This window comes from Hermetia illucens, chromosome 1 (genome assembly GCF_905115235.1).
Source record: "Hermetia illucens chromosome 1, iHerIll2.2.curated.20191125, whole genome shotgun sequence".
NCBI classification, from domain to species: Eukaryota; Metazoa; Arthropoda; class Insecta; order Diptera; family Stratiomyidae; genus Hermetia; species Hermetia illucens.
The window spans coordinates 85720647-85746501 of record NC_051849.1 but is presented as its reverse complement, the minus strand read 5'-3'; the positions used below and the strand labels follow the sequence as shown (position 1 = coordinate 85746501).

Genomic DNA, 25855 nt, shown 5'->3' with positions numbered 1-25855 from the left:
TCAAGCTTTCCAACATCAGCTGATATATGCATAGTTACACCATTTGCAGATTGCTCTTACTCTCTTTTACTGGACAAGACAATGATCTTGCCAGTCCTCATGTATTTCTCGGAGACTTGGGGTTCTTAGCAAGCAAAATTGTGAACCCTTGGCTGCGTTCGAGAGAAGAACATTACGAAGAATTTTTAGCTCCCAACATTCCGATTCTGTAGCCTACATAACGTCGAAATCGATGAGCGATACTACGACCGTCTGGTTGTGCATAAAATCCGGCTCAATAGGTTGCGGTGGGCGGGTCACCTAATCTGTATGGATGAGGATAATCCAGCCAGAAAAAGAAGACGAGGCAGACCCTGCCTGAGATGGAGCGATGGCGTAGATCAAGACGCCAGACAGCTTTTAGGGATATCGAATTGGTCGACCTCGGCGTAAAACCCGGGTATCTGGAGTTCCTTACTAAGGCAGGCCTAGACGAGTACCGGTTGTTGCGCCGTTGATGATAATGATGAAGATCATGGAACAATGGGGAGCTGTTGTATTCGGGCAAGCGTGTGAATTCGGATACGGAGACTTCCAATGCAGAGGAAAAGGAGGCTTTCTATTAGCAAGTAAATGCATTCCAAGGGAGACTTCCTAAAGGAGAAATTACGAACATGGTGGGAGATCTGAATCCCAAGGTAGGGACGCTAATGTCGTAGTTGAGAAGTTCGGCTTTCTGCAGCCTCCATCGCCTCGTCATTGGTGGCACATTGTTTAAGCACAGCACCTCAATCCTGTTGCTCTGGGTTCGAATGCCAGTCGTCATTGATGTCTGTATTTCCATCTATCTTGCTGAGCACAGTATTAAATTGACGCATAGTCTTATCGGAGATTATGTGGATTCCCTATACTCAGCTAAGGACTGAACAAAAACCACTAAAAATTGAGATTTTCAGTCTGACTGGTCATTACACTCTTCCTACTACATCAAATAGTCTATTTTCAAAACGTTATTTGTACCGATGGCGGCACTGAGCTTGATTTCAACCGAAGCATTTAATTATTTTTTTCTAACAAGAAAATAATACACGATTGTTCTGAAATTTTAATACAATTTTGATGGAAACTTAAATTATACAACAAATTTTGTTTTTACTTAATTCATCAGTGAATATGTTTCATGACTAAAATAGACGCCTTGAAAAAGATGGGCTCTTTTGAGAAAGCACAGAATTAAAAAAAATAAAGTTCATTCTATTCTGTAGGCTTGTATCATAGAAATATGCGGAACCTCAAATATAAAAAAAATTCAAAATTGTTGCATGTTGAATTGTTAAGAAAAAATATTTGTTATTAGAAAATTAAATATTTTCGAAGTGGGTGTGTACAATAAGGTATCCAAATTTCAACAAAACCGATTGAATAAGTTTTTGCGGAGTAAAACGCAGTGAAAATTTTGAGATTAAGATTTTTCGTAAGAAAACTTACTAATGAGATGTTCCAAAATTCCTTCTCGTACGCTGTGTCGATTTCTTATTTTCTAATAGTATATATTTTTACATAAGACATCAGGTCACTATAACATTATAAGGTTGCGGTTTTATATAGATTGAACTAGCTGCTGCCGGCTAATTTCTATTTCTCTACCTATTGCGGCGCACTTCATTCTTTTTGTTATAACTTAAATATTTTGAATTTCAATTTGAGATTTTGACAACACATTTTCAATGTTGAACTTTCGAAATATGTAAAGCAAATAAATCGAATTTTTAAAATCGTCACACTGTGTTACTACCTTAATAGCGCTAGATCCACCTTTCCGATTTTGTATAAAATTTTACGTGACCACCATTGTTACTCAAAAACTCGAAGCTTTCGTTAACAGCTGTCAGCATATTCTGGCCTAATAAAATGCTGCTAAGACGGCGCACGGACTAGTCACCGATAGATGCGTTCATTAGAGGACTGAAGTGGCAGTAGATAGGTCACACTACAAGGAAGACCGACGAATGCATCGCTAGCTATATCATTGTAATGGAACCCACTTTACGATTTGACGCCTTTAGACTTCATATTTTCCTGGGGTTACGTTAAGTCAATATCCGTTATGGAATTCCATTCCGCGAAGGACGGTTGAACGGTGTCATATTCCATGATACTGATCGGATTTCAATACAAAATTAATTATCGCTAATACCTTAAGCTTTTAAGAGTACCCTCTTCGAAAAAGTATTATACAATGAACGACGAAAACATTTCTTGGAAAAGGAGTATTGCCCCGCGATGATATGAAGGTTTCCGTAAACAGATTGGAACAATAACAGCCGATAACCGGAAGTTAAGCACTTCAGGCATCGAAAGTTTTTGGAGCTTCCCACGCTATAATATAAAGGTACACTTTGGCACACTTCAGCATTGCAACACACACTTTGTAAGATGTTCATCAGAATCAGAAATAGAATTACAAAGTGGAACGGTAATTTTATGACATTTAACAAGGTTTTTCTGGGTATTTTGAAGTGTATTAAATTCCGTAGGAAATATGTTTGAACTCATCCATTCCGTACAGTTTCTAGAATAAGTGAGGATTTTTTAAAGTAGTAAAATACCTAAATTTATCCCAGGAAATATTGTAAGGACTTCGTATTTGATCAATTATCGCATTTCTTCGCAATTAAAGACGTGGTAAATTCTGATAATGATGCCTGACTTCATATGACTGCATTTAAAGAAAAAATGTTCTAACTCTTTTACGCACATTTATACCCTGCCCTGTTTCAAATCAACCTAATGTTATGACCCTTATTTCTACATACTGCCGCCGATATTTGGTTTCAATAAATTCACCCATTTTGGATAAATCGGTTGTGACCGACAAATATTGAAAAATAACTAGATATTGATTTTTTAAGGTTCTATGCAAAACAAACAACCCTCCAGTGTTACATTCTGTCACCGATATTATTTCTTTTTTTTTTGTTATTGGTGACGTTGTTCGTGCTGCCTTGTCCGGAGGACGTAAAAGAGTTCAATACACAATAACATCTTTCCTCGAAAACCTCGACTACGCTGATAAAATCTGTTTGCTCTCTCACTGGATCATGAACCTTCGCCATATGGCCCTGGATTTGGAAAGAGTGGCAAGTAGAGTTGGATTGAAGATAAACACCAACAAAACCAATTCTCAGTCTGACGAGTCATTCTATTTTCCTTATCTGCCGGGCAAAACATCGAAAGCGTCGATCAATTTCTATATCTAGGAAGCATGTTTTCTGCCGATGATGGCACCGAATTGGATGTTGCCAGACGCATTAGCAGCGCTAGATCTGCCTCGCTGCCCTGTCTAAAATCTGGAAATACAGTTCTCTCAACACCAAGATCCAACGGAGGCTGTTTTGTGCTAGTGTCCTTTCTGTGTTGTTATAAGGATATATCACATAGAATTAAATGAATTCCAGTGTTACTCAAAAGCTCCAGACTTTCGTGAATACCTGTTTCCGTCATACATATCATCCGAGTACGCTGGCCTGACACTATTTCAAACGAAGAACTTGGTTGGCTCATAGGCCTGCCGCTCGTACCCACTGTGGTCTGAAGACAGAATTGGCAGTGGATATGTCACATTTTGAGGAGGGGCGACAATTACATTGCGGGCTACACCATGCAGTGCAATCCACTTTCCCCAAGATGGCCGACGAGTGGATCACTCCAAGGACACAGTAGAGGAGAATTGCGAATGTCTCGGGAAACCATGGGGGGAGCTGAAGGGCATATCAGGTAACCAAAGCGAAGACGCGTAGATGTAGTTGACGCGCTTTACCCCACAAAGAGGTGAATGGCAACCATATATCTTTGATAAATCTTGCGGATCTACTGACGCAATACACGCTGCGCTGTTATTCATGGAGAAACACCGTGACAAGTATCGCACTCTTTACATTGCATTTCTGGATCTGGAGAAAGTGTTTAATCGTCTGCTATACGAATTCATCTGGTATGCTCTATACAACACCTAGTGCCAGAAGAACTCTTGCGCTTGGATCAATTGCTCTATTACGATTTGAAAAGTAAAGGTCTAAGTTTGGCGGGTGTACCAAAACCGCTTCGTGTCTTTGCCGGCGTTCATCAAAGAAGCCCCCTCTCACCATTCCTCTTTGTTCTTGTTATGGACACTGTCACACGTGGCATCCAACGTCCAGCGCCCTATACACTATTTTATGCGGATAATGTTTTCCTTGCGTCTGATAGTAAAAATGATCTCAGCCAACATGTCCAAAACTGGAATGATCGCCTCATGCAACACCCTTTCAGATTGAAAAGTAAATAAAACAAAATTTTTGTTGACCGATCCCCATGAAGTAGGCACAGGCCCAAAATTAAGCAATTTAAATACTTCGGGTTAATGATATCGGTCAACGGAAAACTGTGATATGAAATTGCTTCACACATTAGGGCAACCTGGATGAAGTGGTGTTCCAAATTTAATGTTCTTTGTGATCGACGTATCAACGAAATCTAAAATTGACTGTTGTGCACCCTTTCGCTCTCCATAGTTCTATATGTTGACCGACTATAAAACAATAGAGACGAATATGTTGTGTTGAAATTGCGAGAGGCTTCTTCGATGGTATGGTCATGTAATTCGCGCTAATGAGAATTCACTCGCCAATATTGGTCTGAACATCGAAGTCGATGGTAAGCGAACGTGAAAATTTAAAATTGACTATCGTTCCCCACCCCCCTTACGCCCTCTATGGTTCTGAGTATTGACCGACTTTAAAAGACAATGAACGGTGTTTTGCGGTAATGAGTAGCAAAATTCCGCATTCAAATGATTCTTCAAAATCTACAAAAGGCAAGGATATTTTGACATTCTTTTCAGTTAGATGGGAAAAACAATACAATGCTTGGCAAGAGTGGTGATAAAAGCCGCTAAGACTATGAGTGAATCTCCTCGGAAAAGGGGGACCTGAGAAAAATTCAGGCCTCTTCCCATAGGCTAAGCTAATAATCCATGCAATCATCGACCCCCATCTACATTTTTTTTGTCAATTTTATTAATTAGGGAACAAAACGAAACAAAATATCGTTTGAACAAAAAAGTGAGCAAATGTAATGTTGATTTAAAATTTTATGTAATAGCATATCATCACCGTTTTTAAGGTTTTGTGTAAAAAACCCTTATTAAAATCGGATTACTGTTTGGCATACAATTTTCTTGAAAAGGGTGGGTGTGTGACTTTTAGGCCTTACGGTTGTGTGTGTCAGGTTGCTACTACACTTTCACCAAATCTCCAATACTTGGACTACGTTTGAAAACGAACATTGAATGCAAAAACAACTATTATAAATACACATTTATTTAACGAATTAATAATCGCCAAATCTATTTCATAGTCTGTAAAAATTCTCCCTTGGGTCAGTAAAATTTACGACTCTCATTAAAATGGTTGATTATTCAAATGAACGTGTTCCCTACTCATATACACATATCTGTTGCAATTGTGTGATTTCAATTTGAATTAATTATTTTCCAAGTACCACGATGAGAATAGAACGTTTTGTTGATATTTACATGTAACGTCAAGTAGCTTGCCGGTCCCGTGAGTTGTATATTAAAATTAGCAATAATATAAGTTATCATTGGCAAAATGTTCTCTTGCCTCCAATTGTTTTATACATTTTGGTTCCATGACTTTTTAAGGAATGAACTCCCGTTAAATGCAGCGGCATCCGTCTATTCAGTAAAAAAAATTAATTAGAATTTAGGCACGTGTATGCATCAATTAAACCCACAAAGATAGCATTACACAACTAAAATGATTTTATAGCATAATAATGCTGACTCAATCCAAACGCTATATTTTTCAGATGTTATCATTTATGTTTGGAGTAAAGTGAAACAACTTCTATTGACGTCAATCTTCTGATTTGTCAAAATGAATATCAAGTTTCCAAGTTCAAAGACATTTGAGGCGAATATTTCGATAATACAAAACATCGGTTAGGCAAATATATGTGCAATAACATTTGTAAAATCTTTAAATAAGAAAGGATTTCCTATGTAAGTTTCTCGCAACCAAGTGTAAAATCCACAGTTACAAATAGTCAGAAAACAACTTTTTGCTTAAGGTCCAAAGTTAGTCAAGATGAGAAAGCGACCTATTCAGGCTTTATCCTGTTGATAACCAATCAAGGTAAGGATGGTAAATAGGTATCTTCTTGACTTATATGATGTACGCCTTGATTTGGTTCATTGTATTTTATTTAATTTAGGATTCAACGATATTCAAGAGTATGGATGGAAGTGAAAGCAAATTATATATTACATATTCATTGTTTAAATAATCCTACCAACCGCTATGAAAACCTTACCAAACACTTGGCTCTTCCGTCTAGTCGTTGCATAAAATCCCATTCTATTTCTGTTGAACCATATTTGCATTCTACCTTGCAAAGTGATGTCCTTTTGTTCATTGTCATTTCCATTAATTAAGTGGTTAGGGGACAAAATGTCGCATAGAAACTCAATGTAATATTCAGTTTCCTACACTCTTCCCCTCAAAAGATTAAATGATGGGAAAACATATATACCCGAGGTGAGCTCCTTGAATTTTGCAGTCTTAAATTTATGCAAAACAGGAAATGCCCTCAAATAGATGGTGCTATTGTTGTCGCAACCAACGTTATTTCTATTGATGCGACACGTTTTCTGCTGTCCTGATGTAATCGCCTATTTGCATTCGCGACGGTATTTCGAGTTCAGGTGGATAGATGCTATGAGAAGGTCGAATTCATGAATTGAAGACTTTAACAAAACAAAAGGGATAATCGCAAAGCAACTGGCAGACATTTTAGGGAGGTTTAGGTTCTGTGTCCGAATAGCTGAGTGGTTAGAGCGCGAGGCTGTCGTACGGAAGGTCGCGGTTCAAATCTCACTGGTGGCAGTGGAATTTGTATCGTGATTTGACGTCGGACACCAGTCGACTCAGCTGTGAATGAGTACCTGAGTCAAATCAGGGTAATAATCTCGGGCGAGCGCAATGCTGACCACATTGCCTCCTAGTGTACCGTTACGGTCTTGAATGAAGTGCTCTAACACACTTCAAGGCCCTGATCCAACATGGATTGTTGCGCCAACGATTATTATTATTAGGTTCGGTGAAATTTTTTTGGCGACAGTAACTAGTAGGTGAGTTCCCGTCTTATATTTATCTACCTTTCTCCCTAAACTTAAACACAAAACAGAAGCAATTTTCTTTTTAATTTAAATGTTTTCCTTCCTCCTCTTTAGTGAAAGTTTTTACTTAATTTGCTGATTGAGAGCGGCAACCCAAGCATATGATGTTGGAAAATGGAGAAGAAATAGTTTCAGGTCTGGTGGAGCTCCAAATTTTGTCCAAATACCTCTAAACAATCTTTGAAATTATGGCGTTGTTCTTCAACCGTGAAAAAACGGGGAGATAGCTCTCTTCCGATTAAAAATTATTTGCGTAATTTTTAGCACCTAATTTTATTGCATTCACTCATAAGCAGGTTGGGAAATGGAAGTTCGGTGCCTCAAATATGGGAGGTTTTGGGCATTTCGTTTCTGAGACGCTTTCCCTTCTAGTTGATTCCATTTGTACCTAGCTAGTAAGGTGAAATGATTTTACTATGGAAAACTGTTCACTTTAAAGTGATACTGCCATTCTACGATACTTCGAGATACGCAGTAGAAATAGGCAACCCGTTATTAACTTTGCTACTAATAGCAAGATTCCGTTCAAACTTTGCTGACAAAATCATGTTTTACGTTTTTGCAAACATGGAGCTTTTTAGTAATACACTATTATTAATTTTATTATGAGATGTGTATATTTTGACGATTAGATTTTACATAGAGGCACCAACATGTTTTTCGGATTTTTCCGTTGAGTAGTTTCTGAGAATGAGTCCTTTTTCACATCAAATTCGAGCTTTCTAACACTTGTCGCCCCTAATTTGGAACCAATGTCAAATTTAAGAACTATTTCGTAATCAGACATTATTTAATAAAATTACACATCCTTAGGGCGTGCGGTATATGGGGAGCCCCCCAGTGTATGCGTAGTATTTCATAGCCTGCATTTTCTTTTTCTTTAACGACATTGTACATATTTTCTTGGTCGACCTGTCGCGGGACCTGTCACCAAAAGAGATCAGGTGGGATTTAGCATAGTAGAATAACTCCAACTATGCTCTATTATCAGGGAAAGAGCCTGACTTTAGTATTTTATTTTTGTTTTACTGAGGATAGTACAAGTGGGTTTCATAGCCTGCCAAATTTTATTTTAAAGGGTGTTGGGGAGAAAAAACTCTGACCCAATAGGGCAAATGCGGTACACAGAACAGAATACGAAGCCCACACGAGCAAAGGCTGAACATATCCACTTAACACGGGACTGAAATTTGAGATCATCACCCAGGGAACGGATTTATTTTCTGTGAAATTTAACTGAACTGTCGGGGTTACTCGTTTCTAATTAGACCCAACTATTGAGCCATCCCCATTCAAATGGTTAAATACAATGACTTGTCCAATACAGGCGCAAATTCGCCCAAAATGGAGTAGTTTACCAGGTTGGGGACAATAACTATAAAGTTGATTGGATAATAATGAAATAATGTATACCACCCCATCAGTGCTTCCTACCACAACGCGTTCGGGGAACTCGGCAAGGATATTAAAGAAGATATCGACAGACCCGAATTCTTTGTTCCACAAGAAAGGCCTGGTATAGCACATTAAAAGCATCTCAGAGAAGTCTGACGATGCAATTCTGCATCACCCTTACCAAAAGTTTCACCAATGTCGGGATTGAAGGAGCCAGTAGCCAAAGTCACCCAGGTTCAAGTTGTTAAAGTCAAATCAAGAAAGGTCAAAGACAAAGCAAAGAGGAAAATGATGACAGCGAAAGGGGGCAGGCCCAATGCTGATATTACTCGCGGGGCATTCTGATCTGCTCTAGTAGTGCTCTCTAGTGCGAAAGTAAAAGGTAGGACTTCTGAAATAAACAGGAAGCAAGTCGCAGTTTGCTGCGTGAATAACCTTGAGTACACACAATTCTACTTGTACATTCTTCTTCAACAACCATTTATATAACTAACTTGTTTTCGACCCTATTACATCGATAACAGTCCAAATGCCTTAGTACTTGGCTTTACAGTGAGTGGTGAGCATTATTTTGCAACTATGTTCACTTAAAATAAAGAAATACAAGCCGAAAACCGGAAGCTGGGCGCTTTAGGTATGAAAGGCTTTGGGTATAGTATTTCTTGTGTAAGAACATTTCCATTTGCAATTAGCATGTAATGCATTTAACATGTCAGACTATTCCCTTTAGGGTGATATTGACATTATGTGTTTTAAGTTGCAGGAAGTTCATAAACAAGTCGGGAAACCGGAAGCTTGACGCTTCAGGTATAAAAGGTTTTGTGTTTCCCTATGTGAAGAGCATAGCGTAGTTCTCCATTGGCTTATAGCATTGACCGGAGATATTGAAGTCACCCAGTTCTGGGCAGATTACTGTCATTGCCAGAACTGAGCGATTTAAATATCTCGAGGGGCAGGTTACTGCCATTGCCAGAACTCAGCGATTTAAATATCTCGAGTCAATGCTATCAGCCAAAGGAGAACTGCGTAATGAAATTGTTTTTCCGCATTAACGCAACCTGGATAAAGTGGTATTCCCCAACTGGTGTTCTTTGTGATCGACGTATCAGCGCACGTCCCAAATCTAAAATTTACTGCCATGTCGTCCGTCTGCCGCTCTCTACAGTTCTGAGTGTTGGCCGACTTTAAAGGACAATGAACGGCGTCTTGTGGTAATGAGGACGAAGATGTTGCATTGCACTGGTGGCGCGACACGTTTTGATCACGTCTGAAAAGAGAATATCCACGAACGATATAGGTTTGCACCGATCGTGGAAAAGCTGCGAGAGAGGCGTTTTCGATGGTGGGGTAACGTAATTCTCGCTAACAAGAATTCAATAACCAATATTGGTCAGAACATCAAAGTCATTGGTAAGCAACCAAAAGCCGACCAAAACAATCTCGCGATTACAATCTGATCAGGAATTTGATAAAATAAAATGACGAAACCGATCACGACGAGCCGACCCCGCTTGTGAACGGAAGATTGAAGAAAAAGATGTGAGGAGCGGCGAATGCACGATAGCTCCGTGTCACATAGCTAAAAATTCCATTGCCCTCTATTTTCTAGAAAGTGATTTAAATAAATCATTTGATGAAAAGCCCTGTATTGATAATAGTCAACCTCATACGCTTCACACTCTGAGTTTAATATTATTAGCAAATGCCAAGAATTTAACCAACATCAAATATAAACAAATCGAAGTACCGGAAGCTCGCGCTTCGGGTATAAAGGTTTTGTGTTCATCTTATATAAGAAATTTCAACGCACATTTTTCTATCCGTATATAGCTACAAATCCAACATAATCCTACATATTTTTCCAAACTACGGGACACCCTAAACAAACAAACTGTCTATTTCCGAATACTGTACCCGTACTTCCGATTTGCTTCTTATATCTATTTGAATTAGGCACTACCCGCAAAGTTCATTAGCACGTATATATTATATACCTACATGCACACATGTCTGCTTGACAAATAACAAGTCGGGAAACCGGAAGCTAGACGCTTCAGGTATGAGAGGTTTTGTGTATTTCTTTTATAAAGAGATTTGAGTGTGCATTTGTCCCATTAGCATGTAGCACGTAAAATATGCATATATTATGTGAAAATTTCCACTTTCAAGTGATATTGACATTCACAGTCTCGAATTTGCAGAGAAGTGACAGTTTTGACCTAGTATAACTTTGTTAGTAATGGTGTGATTTTCACCAGCCGCAGAATCATGCTCTATGTTGTAGCCTACATTGCTGCAAAATTTTGTGATTCTAGGGTGCACTTAAGGGGGGTTTTCCTGTCAATTACTAAAAATTATAGTAATGTACTATTATTAACTTTATTTGAACAGGTATCGGTATGAAGTGGCAGCCCTCTGATTTTTTCAGATTTTTCGGTTTAGTAGTTTCTGAGAATGGGTTCGTTGAAAAAATGATCACTTTCAACTCCCCGCACTCCCCACCTTTTCGACAAATGTCAAAACTAAGACTGGCTTCGAAAAGTACTAATCGAGACCTTTCATTTGATTTCATCTAAGCACACCACCCTGATTTTTTTCGGATTTTTAGGCTGGGTAGTTTCCGAAAATGAGTTCTGTCTCACTTAAAGTGCGTACATTTTGACTCGTTACTCACGCACTTTGCAATTAACGGCAACACAGTTTCGGAAAGTACAAATCGAGACCTTTCATTTGATACCCTACACGACTATATCCGATCAAAAAATTTTTTGAATCCCTTCTTTGGATGTATGGGGAGCCCCCCCCTTTAAACTCCACCTAAATTTATACCACTCGCTGTATGCGTGGGATTTCATAGTTCTCATCTGTCGTCCACCAAATTTCGTTCGGATCGGTTTTGGCCGTTTTGGAGAAAAGTGCGTGTGTGACAGACAGACACTGAATCGATTTTAATAAGGTTTTGTTTTACACAAAACCTTAAAAAACAGTTTTGAGCTACTATAACTTGGTCAATAATGGCAGAATGTTTACCAAATTGGGTAGTATCAGGCCTTATGTCACAGCACTATAAAATTGAAGATTGTCAAATGAACTTATGGGGAGGCTTCTTCTAAAGTTTTAAAAAATATAGTATTATACTATTATTAACTTTATTTAAGCACATATCAGTATGGAAGGTATTTCGAGCTCTGGACACGATATAGACTTTTCGATTGGGTAGTTTCTCAGAATGACCTCGCTTTACAGATACGCACTCCCCCACCCCACCCCGCCTTCACAATTAATGTCGAAACTAACACCGCCTTCGGAAAGTGTTAATCGAAACTTCTTTACAGAATACATCAAAAAGGAATAGGGGGAAAGTACTCCATATGTGAGTCTCTAGTTTATACTACATATATGCCACCTAAGACACACGAAATTATTAACTTTAGCAGGATTTGCACTTTCCAGTACTACACGTACTTATGTATAATACTGCTAGGTAGCATCAACTTAAGAGGGATTTTGCAATGAACTAAAAAATGATAATATATTATTATCCACTTAATTTTAGCAGATATAGGAATATGGTGTATTTTGAGCAGATATCGGAGTAGGATGAAAACTTCAGACAGGTGGATTAATATAAATTTCTTTGGTTGGGTAGTTTCCGAAAGTGAAATCTATCACACTTTAAGTTTGTACTTTTTGACTCCACACTTTCTCATTTTGCAGCCGATATCGAAACTAAGGCCTGTCATTTGATAACTCCACACAGGTACATGTATGGGGAGCCTCTATTAACTCCACGAAAATGTATACCACTGTATGCGTGAAATTACACACTTACTATACGTTCGCCAAATTTCGTTTCAATCGTTGTAGCCGCTTTAGATAAATGCGTATCGTTAAGGTTAAGATTTTCTTTTACAAAAAGCCTTGAATATAATGAACCTGACGATCCGTAAAAGAGCATTAATGAAATCCTCGGCCCTCTAAGTGCAACACTAGTGGCGATAGAATGTAAGAATTCTGATGAGATGACCACCAGGGAGGAAATTGGCATACCTCTTAAAAATGTATTGAACCTACAAGACTAGCAGGATACCGATGTAAAGGGCCTAAGGAAACCATATGGTGAAACCCAGGAAGCGACCATCATTATGTCTGTGGCATTAGATAGAAAAGCACTCTCTGTAAGTAAAGTTCGCGTAGCATGGATCGTTGGCAGGTTACATGAACAAATATCACTAAAGAGATGCCTGGAATGTATCATTTTCGGATGCATGGCAAATGAAAAGGCTGCAGTTTATACCCACGGAAATCGAACTTTGCAGCAAGCGAGGAAGTTTTTGTGAGGGTTAAGATCGATGACTTCTACGTTTACAACAGATAACTATACTCAATCGTGGACCGTACTTTGGTAAATGATTCATTATTCAAGGATCCGGGACAACATTTCAGCGAACAGTGCGCGTAAGGTGACCAGCAGAGTAATAAATTTTAACTGAGAGAGTGTAATTTTCAAAGCCGACATGCGCATATTCTCGTAAAAGCAACTCCAACTACGCAGGAACAATGGAATATAAGGAGTACCTACAAGGTAAAAGGTGAAGACAATATCGTAAAAAATGGTTACATGGTGAAGAGGCAAATTCGGACTCATGGGGAGGCATGTGAAACTGGCAAACAGTACGGCGTGTAGGCGTTTAAAATCTGCTCAAAGGATTTTTTTCCAAGCTTGTGCTAATCCAGACACTGATTTAGATAACGTTTTATAGATCTATTTGTCTTTTGAATACAATAGGCTAGATGATAACAGCTCGGTAAGCCGTTGATATGACTAATGGGGCTTATGAGCTAGGCCGGAAATACTACATACTCTTGAATCTTGATATCAACAACGCATTCAATTCTGCAAGATGAAATATATTATCGTTTATCGTAGCGAAAAAGCCAAGCTGTACGTTGAATATAATCTTTGATAGCTTTCGACAGTGCAACCTACTCTATGAGTCGGACGAAGGATCAATGATTAACAATATAACAACAATTCCTTCATAGGATCTGTTCTCGTTCCTCTATGGAACATAATCTATGATGATCATAGCAACCCGTCATCTCGACGATGCGATCGAAGTTTTATGCGAGCGTATTGGCTTGAAGACTTACGGCAGGAACTTGTCGAATATGTAATTGAGAAGAAGCGGCGGAAACAGAGAATAATTCAAGTCTACATCGGCGAGCATGTCATTCATTCTTACTGAAATATCTGGAAGTAACACTCGAAGCACATGGACGAGATTACTACCGAATATAGGCTTCCTGAAACATAGCGGACGATTACTTAGATCACGAGTTATCAGCTAAGTTCTTTTATATGCGGTGCTAGTGTTGGCATAAGTACAAAGCATCATAAAAACTCGAAGTCAAGTTCAAGCTACATATTCACACCCCGGGCAACATGCGTAAATGTCGGGATGATCTCAGTAGATTTTAGCCGATGAGACGCACCGCTTGTATAAGAAGTAACAAGCAAACTTAAATAAAGAAAACTGAGCGAACGAGGTACTGGCTACATGGCAAACACCGCGTTAGTTAGAACAGTGAAACGTTGCATCCGTTGGCAAAACGGCACCGCTTCTCAGTTACATATTCGGTAAGTTCCAGCCATAACTGACAAACAAAACTCTACGTGAATGGTGGGCTTTAGAAACTTATTGAATGGGTTTGCAGACGACGGCAGCTTCCTTCTTTGGGATTTCAGTTGCAGTCTGTCGCATCCCATGTGAATAGTGTCGAATGTATAGAAGCCCCTTCTCTAACTGTGCTATTGTTAAAATTGCTGAGTGTCCAAGAAACGATTACTGCGGCAGCTCTGGAGAACACTAACTCCCATTCACTGAAACTTTGGAGGTTCGACACACTAAATAAACCAAGATTCCACGCTAAAATTTGATCGTCCACAATATTGTTAGAAGGAAGCTGGGACCTCGTAGTTATTTTGCCATATTTTCTTAGCGATGCGACCAAGGCGAGACAGTTGAGGAACGAACTTTCCTAAAGGTTTCTTCACAAATTTTAACACTTTCACAACCGTCAAATCATCGTAAATTCCTTCACAAAAGTCAGCAGAAAACTGCTGCAATGCAAATCGTGGAATGTAATTATTTTCTGATATGATGGGAAAAACTTCATTGGTTTTATCGAACGGCACGTCAAATTTAACGTAGCCAATTACTTATAAGGTAGAATCTCGGAAAAATATGCAGTCCAAAACGGAACGGATTCTGAAGACAAATACCAACAAAACCATGCTCCTCACTCTTCCCGACCATCGCACTCTTTTTTATTGCATTAACGAGCAGAATATCCAGGTCGTCCATAAATTTGTCAAACTAGGTAGCCTTGTTTCTGCCGGCGGTGGCATCAAATTTGATGTCGCTTGACGCTAGATCCGCATTCGCTGTGGTGATCTGAGATAAAAACAAATGAAGAATTTGGCGACATACGCATCAGATACCCATGGACATGTTGATCACAAGGCGAAACTGGCAGATAGATCCCACATTGAGACAAGACGACTATCCTACTGGGATTTATGCCATGCAATGAAATTTACTATCTCAGCGAGTGGATGACCTTAGCTAGAAGTAACTAGCCGAAGTATGCATTTGCAAAGAAACGGAATGGAAACATGATCAGTCCTCAAGGATCTGAGCACATAGGTACTCTACTATTAAATTTTAAAATAAGATAATACTACTCTGCTAATCTTTAGTTAAATGTTAAAATATGCCTTAGGGTGTTTTTTAAATATAGTACTGTACTTCATAACAAAAGCTGTCTGGCGTCCTGGTCTATACCATCGCTCCATCTGAGGCAGGATCTGTCACGATTTCCTTTTTCTACCATAGATTTCGCCCTTGTAGACTTTGTAGGTCAAGATACAAGGAATCGAAAACATTGATGACAAATGGGATCAGTTAAAGTGAGCGCTTGAGATATGAATCTTGTGTTACAAGAAACGGATGATTTGATGATTAGTTTGAAAAATGCAAATGAATCACATCCGCAGAATAAGTGTAATTTTAAGACGCACAATTTGAAAGGAGTTCACAACCTGTACCAACCTAAAACCACTTTATGCAAAGACGAAACAGGGAGTTTTAATGGCAGATTTTGAGCAAATTAAAAACCGATGGCATTAACACCTCAAGGGGATGCAAGCTCCATTCTTAAGAGTAGGAGGGACCAAGGGACCAAGGGAATCAAGGATGCAATTAAAATAAAAAAAAAAAACAATAGTAAAATATTGGCCATCGATCGAACAGCGATTCTTTCGAAGTATTTTAGACTTAGTATGGTCAATAAGAATTTTATATGATGAAGGCACCAGGAATAGAGCGTATAGAGGATGGATATCAGTCCAGACGATAGACTTCCCACCTTCACAAAATGGATAACGTGCCAGGGGCGAACAAGCCACTGGGGTCCAAGCAGTTGATCTCTAAGGTACTATGGGAAGAAAGCCTTACTAATTTGAGAGGATTAAAAGGCAATGACGCAGTGGATTTGCTTCCCAGGAGAAGAGCAGGAACGCAAGAATACAGGCGAGAACTCTTTAATGGAATCGAGAAGGGGATCATGGCCATCACACTAAGAGAGAAAAAGAAACGATTGGGGGAACTATACTAGGCGAACTTACCAAGAATAGAATAGTCCAGAGTGCGGATATGGCGCTCACATAGATCACAGGACACCCAGAAGATCAACTTCCTTTAATACCTTCTCTTGCCTTTGTCCCATTCGGTAGCAGGGTCCGCTCGTGTATCACTGGAAAACCCTCAGCATATTATCATATTACTGCTGTTTCGTGGTTTCCAGATTCAACTTCAGCAAGCATTTTTCCAGAATCATATGCTACAAGAAAGTACCTTCAATCATTAAATATTACCTTCAGAACAAGTTTTTGACTATTTTACGTATTCAATTTCATTTTCGTTAATTAATTTGAATTGGTGGCCGGGCATGTTGTGCAATGTTGTGTGCGTAGCTTGACCGGTTTTTCTCCTACGTTGCCTTATCATTGATGCTACACATACACTGCATGGGCGAATTGAACGAGGCAAATCAACACACGAAAAACTTGCGCCTCAACTTGGCCGCAGTGAATCTTGTTCGGTGGCCATTGTTGTCGCTCTTGTCCCATTGAAATTCACGCTAATTACTCCACTCTTGCTATAATGGAGACTGGGGAGTACATTGTGAATATCTCCACTATCAGATTCATAGTAACAATTATGGTTTTGAGAAGCTTTCAGTTGAACTTGCATGATCATATGCATGCATATGTATCAGTCAATTCATAACTCATAAGCCTGAAAGTGTGCGTACATTTGGATTCTGAGTAGATGATAATCACTCTGATAACGATTGCTATCACATGTAGAGTAATCCATTATTTCGAGGTGGGGAAAATTGCAAATAGATGATATTTCATTAGAGAATATGATTAATAGAGCACCTAATGAAATATCGTATCGTGGGAAGACTTACTAATAGCTCAGAAGGGTGTGACTTGATGTGTGAAATAAAAAGTAATGTGTGTGCATATTCCATAATACAGTTGCACCGCGATATTCTGAAACTGTCCCTTGTTGCCAGTTTGGTTTAAATAGTTAATTTTTGGGAGGGAAAAAATTACGACTCTCAAATAATAGTCGCCATTGTACTCCACCAATTTTCATTCAACCGAGGTAAATGGGCGCAGAACTCGTTTCAGGGATACAAATCTGCGCGCCCAAATGAGATCATTCCTGTTCTAATAACAGATGCAGTGGAACTGCTGGGTCGTCCTTTCTACCAAAGGGGGTTGGGAATAACGAAGTATCTTCAGAAATCGCCTGTTTACTGCAGGCAGCATACCAACCAGAAAGGCAAATCCACAGAGGTAATACTTCACGAGGGGACAGAAAAATTTAAGAAAAAAAAAATCGGAAAGGGGGCATGATCTGGGCGTACCTATGGATATGTCTCCAGATAGCTGAATGGTTAAGGCGCACGGCTGTCGTACGGAAGGTCGCGGTTGGGATACCAGTCGACTCAGCTGTGAATGAGTACCTGAGCCAAATCAGGGTGCTAATCCTGGGCGAGCGCAATGCTGACCACATTACCTCCTACAAGGTTCTGTAATCCTGTAGTGTACCGTTACAGTCTTGAATGGAGTGCTCTAACACACTTCAAGGTCCTGATCCAATATGGATTGTTGAGCCAACGATTATTATTACTATGGATATGATGCCTTCAAAGTGACGGCGCATTGGATCGATCCATTATAAATTAGTTGGATTCTTCACGTGGTGGAATGAAAGAAAACCAATAACGGGCCACAATCGTCGATTCCTGTAGCTCCTGATAATAGGTTCCTGTCATAATTGTCGAAATTGAAGAATAGTCGTCAGGCAACTGTGGATCCCTTGGGGTAGCGGGTATAATAATGTTAACCTACGAGCTGATCCTCCAATTGGTTCCTAGCAAAGGAAGCTAAAACTCGATCGACTGAACAAAAGGCGGCTCATATGAGTACTAAGGCACTAAAGCATCGGCCGGAAGGAACCACAAATTGGGAACAGAGCCAATCCATTCACTGTTGTTATTTTGAAGGGTGTGGATATATTAGGATGAATATATGAAGATATGTCCACGAAACTTTTGCATATCATTTTGCAGCAGGCATTTCATCTCTACCACTTGTCCTTATGCGAAACCTGTTCCCAGTTTTTGCAGATAGTATCTGCTAATGCTAACAATCCCGGAACAGGAGAAATTCAACCTTCGTTTGCTAAGATTTCATTACCGTGATGTCACATTGACCGAATACCTAGGGTAGTTCCCCCGCCTTAAATCTAGATCTAGTGTTCGTACAAAGGCAGCCTTCCAGAATGATTTTCGAGATTGCTCCTCGTCCTCGATGGGCCCAACAAAAAAGGCCAACCCTTGTAGGTAGGCCTTTTGCTCCAGAAACGTATTAAACGTAAACAATTTCCCCGCGCTTGAAACTGATATTATATCTCCTACCAAACATAAATATAAATCTAGAGGATTCAATCTATCAGCCGCTTTCATTTCAGTGCTTTGAATATACAGGTTAAGGCAACTAAGTTGCAACTAACAACAGACTGTTATAAGCTCCAAAGCATCCATGATAGTACACTCAAATTTGTGCATCGGTTAGAGTAGAACAGGCCACAGAATTGCTATATCGGGCCAAAAGTGGCAAGCTGCACCGATGATGATGGTGTGGGCTGCCATAACCGCCGATGGACGATCTTCGATTGTATTCTTGGATCATGGTATTAAAATGCCACCATATGCCGTGCAACTGTTTTAGAAACAGTATCTACCTTTAGTTTCATTTAAGAACTTTACCCTGACAACTGCAGTCGCTAGGGTGCATCTGTCTCCTTAGCAAGTTTGTGGGACAATGTAGGGACCAAGTAATCTAAAAACGACGTTAGCAGGTGATGGTAGCATCATAAATGGACGAGCTGTTTACCCCCAGTTAGAAAACAGTGGCCCTCGATCAAAGAAGAGGAAGGAGTCACTTGCAGTTAACACTGCCAGCTGTTACCGGAGGTGTGGAACAATGTTGAGGACAAGCTGTCTACAGCCGATTACATGTTCTCTCTCTTCTCGAGTGGTTCTTGGATGCCATAACGTAACATACAAATACCAGCTCTCCTGTGATATTTTCTGCTCATGCAGCGCTAAGATTAGCTATAAAATATCCAGGAGATCTGTTGCTTGCATCTGGTTGCCGAAGGTCTGCATTAGCGTTCGACATCTCCCCTTGTCAAGAGGAGGTCTTTGATCAATTTTTCGACGTTAAGTGAGACCATTGTACAAAGTGAAAACATGGACATGTGGCACTAAGGCGAAAAAGGTGTAGATTAGGAGAGAAGATATGGTAACTGAGGTTTCCTGAGCCACAGATTGTAAGCTCGTAAATTGAGTAAGCTTAGCTCGATGTTATCAAAATCAGCCGTTGATTGCTGTGCTGCGAATCAAGCGACCGTTGAAACAACGCGAAGAGCGTACTGGCTGAAGTGATATCACTCTTGCGACTAACGACCATTGCGAGCAGAGAGGAAACATAAGATCGAACCGTGCACAAATGCGGTCCCCACAGGAGCCTAAGCAAACCTTAAAGACACCAAATCTGGTAAGCGGTTTATCATCTGAAATACTTGCCTCTAGAATGACAACGTCCAAATGAAGATTCGTGAAAAGAAACGCCTTTATCATGACGTTGTGTTTTGTTAAGGATAAGATCGGTGCTTTACTTACCAACCGCCGAATCCCAATAGATTTCAATAAAAGAATTTGCTCATCCACCAATTCGGCAACTAGTCCCGATATTTGGAGGACTTGCACTTGTCAGCCGCAACAGAAGTTGAACAAGAATGAAACCAAAGAAAGTGACAGAACTAAAAGACATTGGATCCGCACTCTGGAAACCGATGTGCTGATAATACTCTGGCTGAGTTTACTCTTTAATCACGTTACTGAAGAGGGTAGAATTCCATCTGATTGCCAAGAAAGAACAATCGTTTCAATATGAAAAAGACAGGGAGACAGTGCAACAGAATGCTTAAATTACTGTCTGATTTGGTTGTTATCCCATCTCATTTGTTTATTATACCATTCCATGAGCTAAGATGGATTGGTCCAACACTAGAACTACCGATGTGAAACGCGTGGTTACTCATCGGGAGACAGTACCATTGTATTCCTGGATTTAGAGAAGGTGTTTGAACGTGTGTGTGACGGGAGACAGTACCATTGTATTCCTGGATTTAGAGAAGGTGTTTGAACGTGTGTGTGACACACAGACTCGTCTCAGAGAATACCTAGTTCTAGAGGGGTTCATGGGCTGGGTTCGTTCCAAAGAGTAAAGTTCGAAATGTGGCAGCTGTGTTAAAGCGATTCCGTGTTTTTTTTCGGTGTTGAGTAACTTGCCAAAAATGGAATGATCCGTTCAAGCAGCACGACCTGACGACGATCCCAATGAAGCAGACATTATTATTGAAAGTGACAGTGCCCTGACCAGAATTAAGCGACTTAAGTATCTCGAATAACTTTTCTTAGTTAATGAAATTGGCTTATGCGTCAGGACAACTTGGGTGAAATGGCGTTCTTCAACTTTCGCCACTTTTCTCAGTCATAGACTTGACCCGAATGCAATTGAGAGAATCTCAAATCACCACTTAGCCTTGCACTCAGTGGTGACATCCTTCAGGCTAGTGGGGCTGCGTAAAGACGATCTGAACAAGCTACGCGGCACGGGTAGACTGCATCCTGCTGGTCACTGTGAAGAATGGAATGTGACTCTAGATGGCGAACATTTACCACCTGTACTAAGCGAAGGAAAATCCCGACCGAAACCCGACCACGAAATCTTTTGGACTAGACGCGTACAGCATACCCTCAAGATCGGATTGTTGTAATTGCGGAGACGAGGAAGAGTCCTTCAGTCAGGCAACGGGCATTAAGTAAACAATTCTTTGGTAACTCCAAAGAGATCTGTGGTTGTAGGTTGTTAATATGAGTGAATCGTTATTCGGAATCAATGATTTGATTAATTTGGACGATTAACTACACATATCAATTAACTCAAAATAATCATTAATCATGACTAGTTTTTTGCCAATATTGCTCCGATAATTTTTGCTTTGTAGTTCTGATGACAAAGTGCTTTTGGATATTATTAGATACACGAATACTTACATCACCTGCAAACTGCAGATATTTTGCAGTGACAGTGACTCTTTGTAAGAGCAGAGGTTATGCAAAAAGCTGCTTTAGCCTTGAATCAGCCCACAAACTCAGTAATGGATAGCTTTTATCTACAAGATTTATGTTACCATTTATTCCTTTAATTTCATAATTTCCATACATTTTTAAAATTAACCAGTATAGATAATTTTTATAGTTCGAATTCGTATAGGTTTTTCACGTCTGGATTTGACGTTTTTTTCACTCAAACAGATTTGCTTGACAGCTGATGTATTCGTAAATCTAAAGATTAAGATTAAAGTTGATTTAAACCTCTATAACTGAGAACTGTTCCTATTCCGCTGCTAATTGACAACTACATCGTTACATCCAAGGCAAACGTGTAACCGGGATATAAGGAGAAACAGTCCTCTCAATTTTCTACCAAGCTGATGTTTTCCAGATGGCATATATTATTTCCCTAGCCCATTTCAGCTTATAAAAAGTGTTCCACTCGAAACGTTTCACCATAGGGTCAAAGCTCTTACTGTACAAGACAATGATCATGCCATTTTCATGTATTTCTCGCAAACTTGGATTCTTAGCAAGAAAAATTGCGAACTTCTGTTTTCGTGAGAAGAATCTTTCGAAAATTTTTGGCCCTCTACACGAGAATGGACGATTACGTAGTCTATATAAGACGAAATTTATGGGCGATATCACCACCGCCTGTTTGTGGATAAAATCCAGCTCCGAGTGTTAGCCGATTATAAAAGACAATGAGCGGCGTCTTGTGGTAATGGAGATGAAGATGTTACGTTGCCCCAGTGGCATAACACGTTATGATCACATCCAAAGTGAGGATATTCACGATCGATATGGGGTTGCACTCATCATAGAAAAATTGCGAGAGGCGTCTTCGATGATGTGGTAATTCGCGCTAATGAGAAATCACTTGCCAATATTGATCTGAACAACGAAGTCGATAGGAGACGACCAAAAGGTCGACCGAAGCAACGGTGGCTTGATAGGCTGGACGGTGTTTTGAAAGTCTTGTGCCTGCATTCAAATCAAGCCTTTGACAAGACTCCGCTTCTGAACGGGAGAGGCTGAAGGAGAAGCAGAAAAGCCTGTGGTGGGCAGGTCACTTAATTCGTATAAGTTAGGATGATCCAGTATGAAAAATCTTTAAGAGCAATATCTATGGTAGAAAAAGGAAAATGTGGCAGTCCTGCCTTAGATGGAGCGATAGCCAGGGCGCCAGACAAATTTTAGGGGTACCGAATTGGTGAACCTCGTGAACTGAGGCAGGCCTAGACTGGATACTGGTTGTTGCCCCGCTGATGATGATGTATTATTTTAATTTTCTAGGTTTCCGGGTCTCCTCTCAGAATGCTAACATTCAAATGTTCACCCATTTGTATGTAAGTAGTAAGGGATGTGGGTAAACACACATATTTTTTGTGCACTTTTATGGGCTCTCCAAACATCTATTTACTATTACTTTTGGATCAACTCCCGTGCGGGAGAGGCAGAGTTTAGCGTCTATTAGAGGGGTAGCCACTGGATAGTATTTACAAAATTCGAATGCTCTGGAGTTTGTTAATTCCTTTGATTCTCTCTGTAATTGCTTCAGTGCAGAAAATTCAAGGTGCGTCTCATCGTAATTACGGAGAGTTAAAAACAATTTGCAGCCCTGATGATTAGAAACCATTAGCTAGCGCGCCCGGAATTATCTTTCTTTGCATTAATTTAAGATAACACAAAGTCGAAACACGATGGTAACTTGAAAACGCCTCACTCTATCACTCAATTTGGACATTTTGTTTGGACTTTGCTCGGCCTACGAGGCCACGAGTCAACAACGTTTCAGAATAGCTCCAGGTTGATTCCCGCCGAATTGACTCTTCACAGTTCGAATTTCCAGCCGTTTAACTGCACAACCAGGGCCATTCTTGGATTCTCGAAAAGTGGAAAATCACCAAGAATGCTTTGAACCCAAACTGTGGAGCATAAGCAGAGATTTAATCATAAATTCCGTACATGTGTTCGAGACCGCGAGGCCGAAAACCAGTTCTGCGCTTAGCGAGAAGTTTATCCATCACGAGGCTCCAATTATCTCATTATTGACTTCTGAGGCAATGCGAGCAGCGTAAGAATGCCTGACAACAATCTACAGTCGATGCCCGCACGGTCGGCCCTGTCAATCACACCCCGCGTAGGCTGGCGGTCGGCTCCAACGTGAATTGCACGGGGAGCATGTGGGAACCGCGAATTTGTTTGGGTAGAAGGTCCCGTTGAGAGTGGCTTTGAATTTGCGTTTGTTTCGCCCAAAGTCTATGCCCGCGGAGAGTTGAAGCCTCGGACGGGAGAAACTGACATTTGACACTTGCCCATGGCAGTCGTCCCACCTACACACTAATGTAATTACGCACGCACGCTCCCCGCGTGCTTGCGTACATTCGCTGTTGCACTGCCGCCAGACGTCAGTGATTCCCTTCCATTCACACCGTCTGTCAGACGCGCGGAGCCCAGCGCCTTGCACTGTCCAGGCCGATGGCCACGTTCGCGCTAGTTTTTTCGCGACAGGGGGAATGCTACGGGTCCTGGAATTTGGGCCCTCGGGGCGAGGAGGTCGTTGCTTACCTTCGATTTGGTCACAATGTTCGATGCAAGCTTCACCACAGCGAAGTTTCCTTTGCCGATCGTTTTCTCGAGCTCGTAGTATCCGACACGGTAGAGCTTATCCACTGGAATTTTATTACTTGAGGGGATCTTAAAGCTATCAGCCATTTCGTTGACGTTTCAAGGACTCCGGAGCACTCGGACGACACGGGGCTGGCGCGGCGATGCACCTCCGCCGTCTGAGGTTTGCGAACGGTCGCGGGCGCACAGCCAAACAAGATGCGAGCGGGCAGATGGGAACGACCTTTCTGACGCACTTTCAAGGCAGGTGGGGATGCTTGCACTCAGCACACGCGGCTCGGTCCGCGACCTTCGGAACTCGCTCGGCGCGCCGAGGCGCACGGAGGAAGCAATAACCAAAACAGGTCCGCGGCTCCGGCTGGCGGTTTCTTATTTTGCTTCGCGAAGCGGATTCAAGGGACCTTGCACACACGCTGCTGCTGATGGAACCGGACCCGAGCTGGAAGGGCGGCCCAGACCAAGCAGATACACAAGAAACGCCGCGCGATTGGGGCACACACACAAGGTTCCTTGCGAGATTCTTTCTTTTCGCGGAGCACAACTGGAACTGAGACGCTTCCGGGGCTCTTCAACCGGAGGCTAATCCGCACGGGGCTTGCTGGTCGCTTATCTCGGGCTGGTTCTGCGGCAGCCACTTGGATTTCCGATAGCCGTTCTGCGTCCACCGCGCGTTATTTTCGCACCACGTCAAGCATGCCAAGGATCTTTCTCGGAGACGACATTTTGGGGGCACGCACGCACGCAATCAACTCCTTCGAACGAGGCCACTAATTCACTCACTCACGACGTCGTTGACGGCGACAAGTCATTGGGAAATCGTAATCAATGGCAGGGCGAGAACTGCGTACTTTCGGGCCCTCGCAAGGCTGGCGACGGCGGCTACCAATTGGACTGTGCGAAAATCCAATTCGCAACTCGGGAAAACGTACGTGCAGCCGGACTGCAGCTTTCCACGGAATGTTTTCGAGGTTTCTTCGATTTCGTTTCGCGACAGCTACACGGCGACTGATAATGGTACTGAGCGCGGTCGTCGCAATTTCAGAGATTTGGGAACACGTTCGCGTTTTTATCATAACAAGCAATTTGTTCGTAATTTCGATTCTCGGCTGCGCCTTTACTGTCTTTTATCGCAAAGTTCTTTTTCCACTGATTGACGACGACATTCACGACACCGACGAGCAGACAATCGAATGCAGATGGCGGCAGTCGTCACATCAATGAAAAACTATACACTGGCCAGCCAACGAACTACCGTAACAAGCGGATCGGCACTTTGAGCGACAATTTTCGCTGAGTTCCTATTAGGATCCCACTGGGTGTGTGTGTACATCGTGAAACATGAATGGATGGGAGAATCTTTTATTATTGGAATCACCTGTTCTTATTAGAGGATACGGTCTAGTGCCACGACCTCCCTTACTTCCGAGATATTTTCCAGGGGCGGGCTGGAACGGGTCGACGACTTTCTTCCGTTTTGGAATCTTTTCGCCGTTACCTCCACATTGAAAATCACGCGTTGCCTCCCTATTTATTTATTTATTGATTCCTGGCAGCAAAGCGGCAGCATACCCGTGAGCAGGACCAACAAAGTCATCTCATTCATGGCTTTGACGTCATTGATAAAACATTCTACACACCAGATATACGCAAGTGGCGAGAGGATGGAACTGGCGTGCTGGGTGATTCCCATCTGAAGCAAGCAGTCCGCACCGGGAGCGAGGGGGTGGGGTGCACGCGCACAGAGCTCCTGAAGGTTTGGCTGGGGAGAATTTAGGA

At 41.2% G+C, this 25855-nt stretch overlaps 1 protein-coding gene across 4 annotated transcripts in view; it reads right to left on the bottom strand.

Annotated features, from left to right (window-relative positions):
- The window catches only part of LOC119648492, a 93179-nt gene extending 67895 nt beyond the window's left edge, over nt 1-25284 (bottom strand). For all 4 annotated transcript variants that reach the window (XM_038050258.1, XM_038050270.1, XM_038050264.1 and 1 more), the window contains exon 1: nt 24020-25284. In XM_038050258.1, the coding sequence (XP_037906186.1) occupies nt 24020-24166 (147 nt within the window). In that variant the 5' untranslated portion in view covers nt 24167-25284. The remainder of the gene's footprint in view (nt 1-24019) is intronic.
- Between the last annotated feature and the right edge of the window lie 571 nt (nt 25285-25855).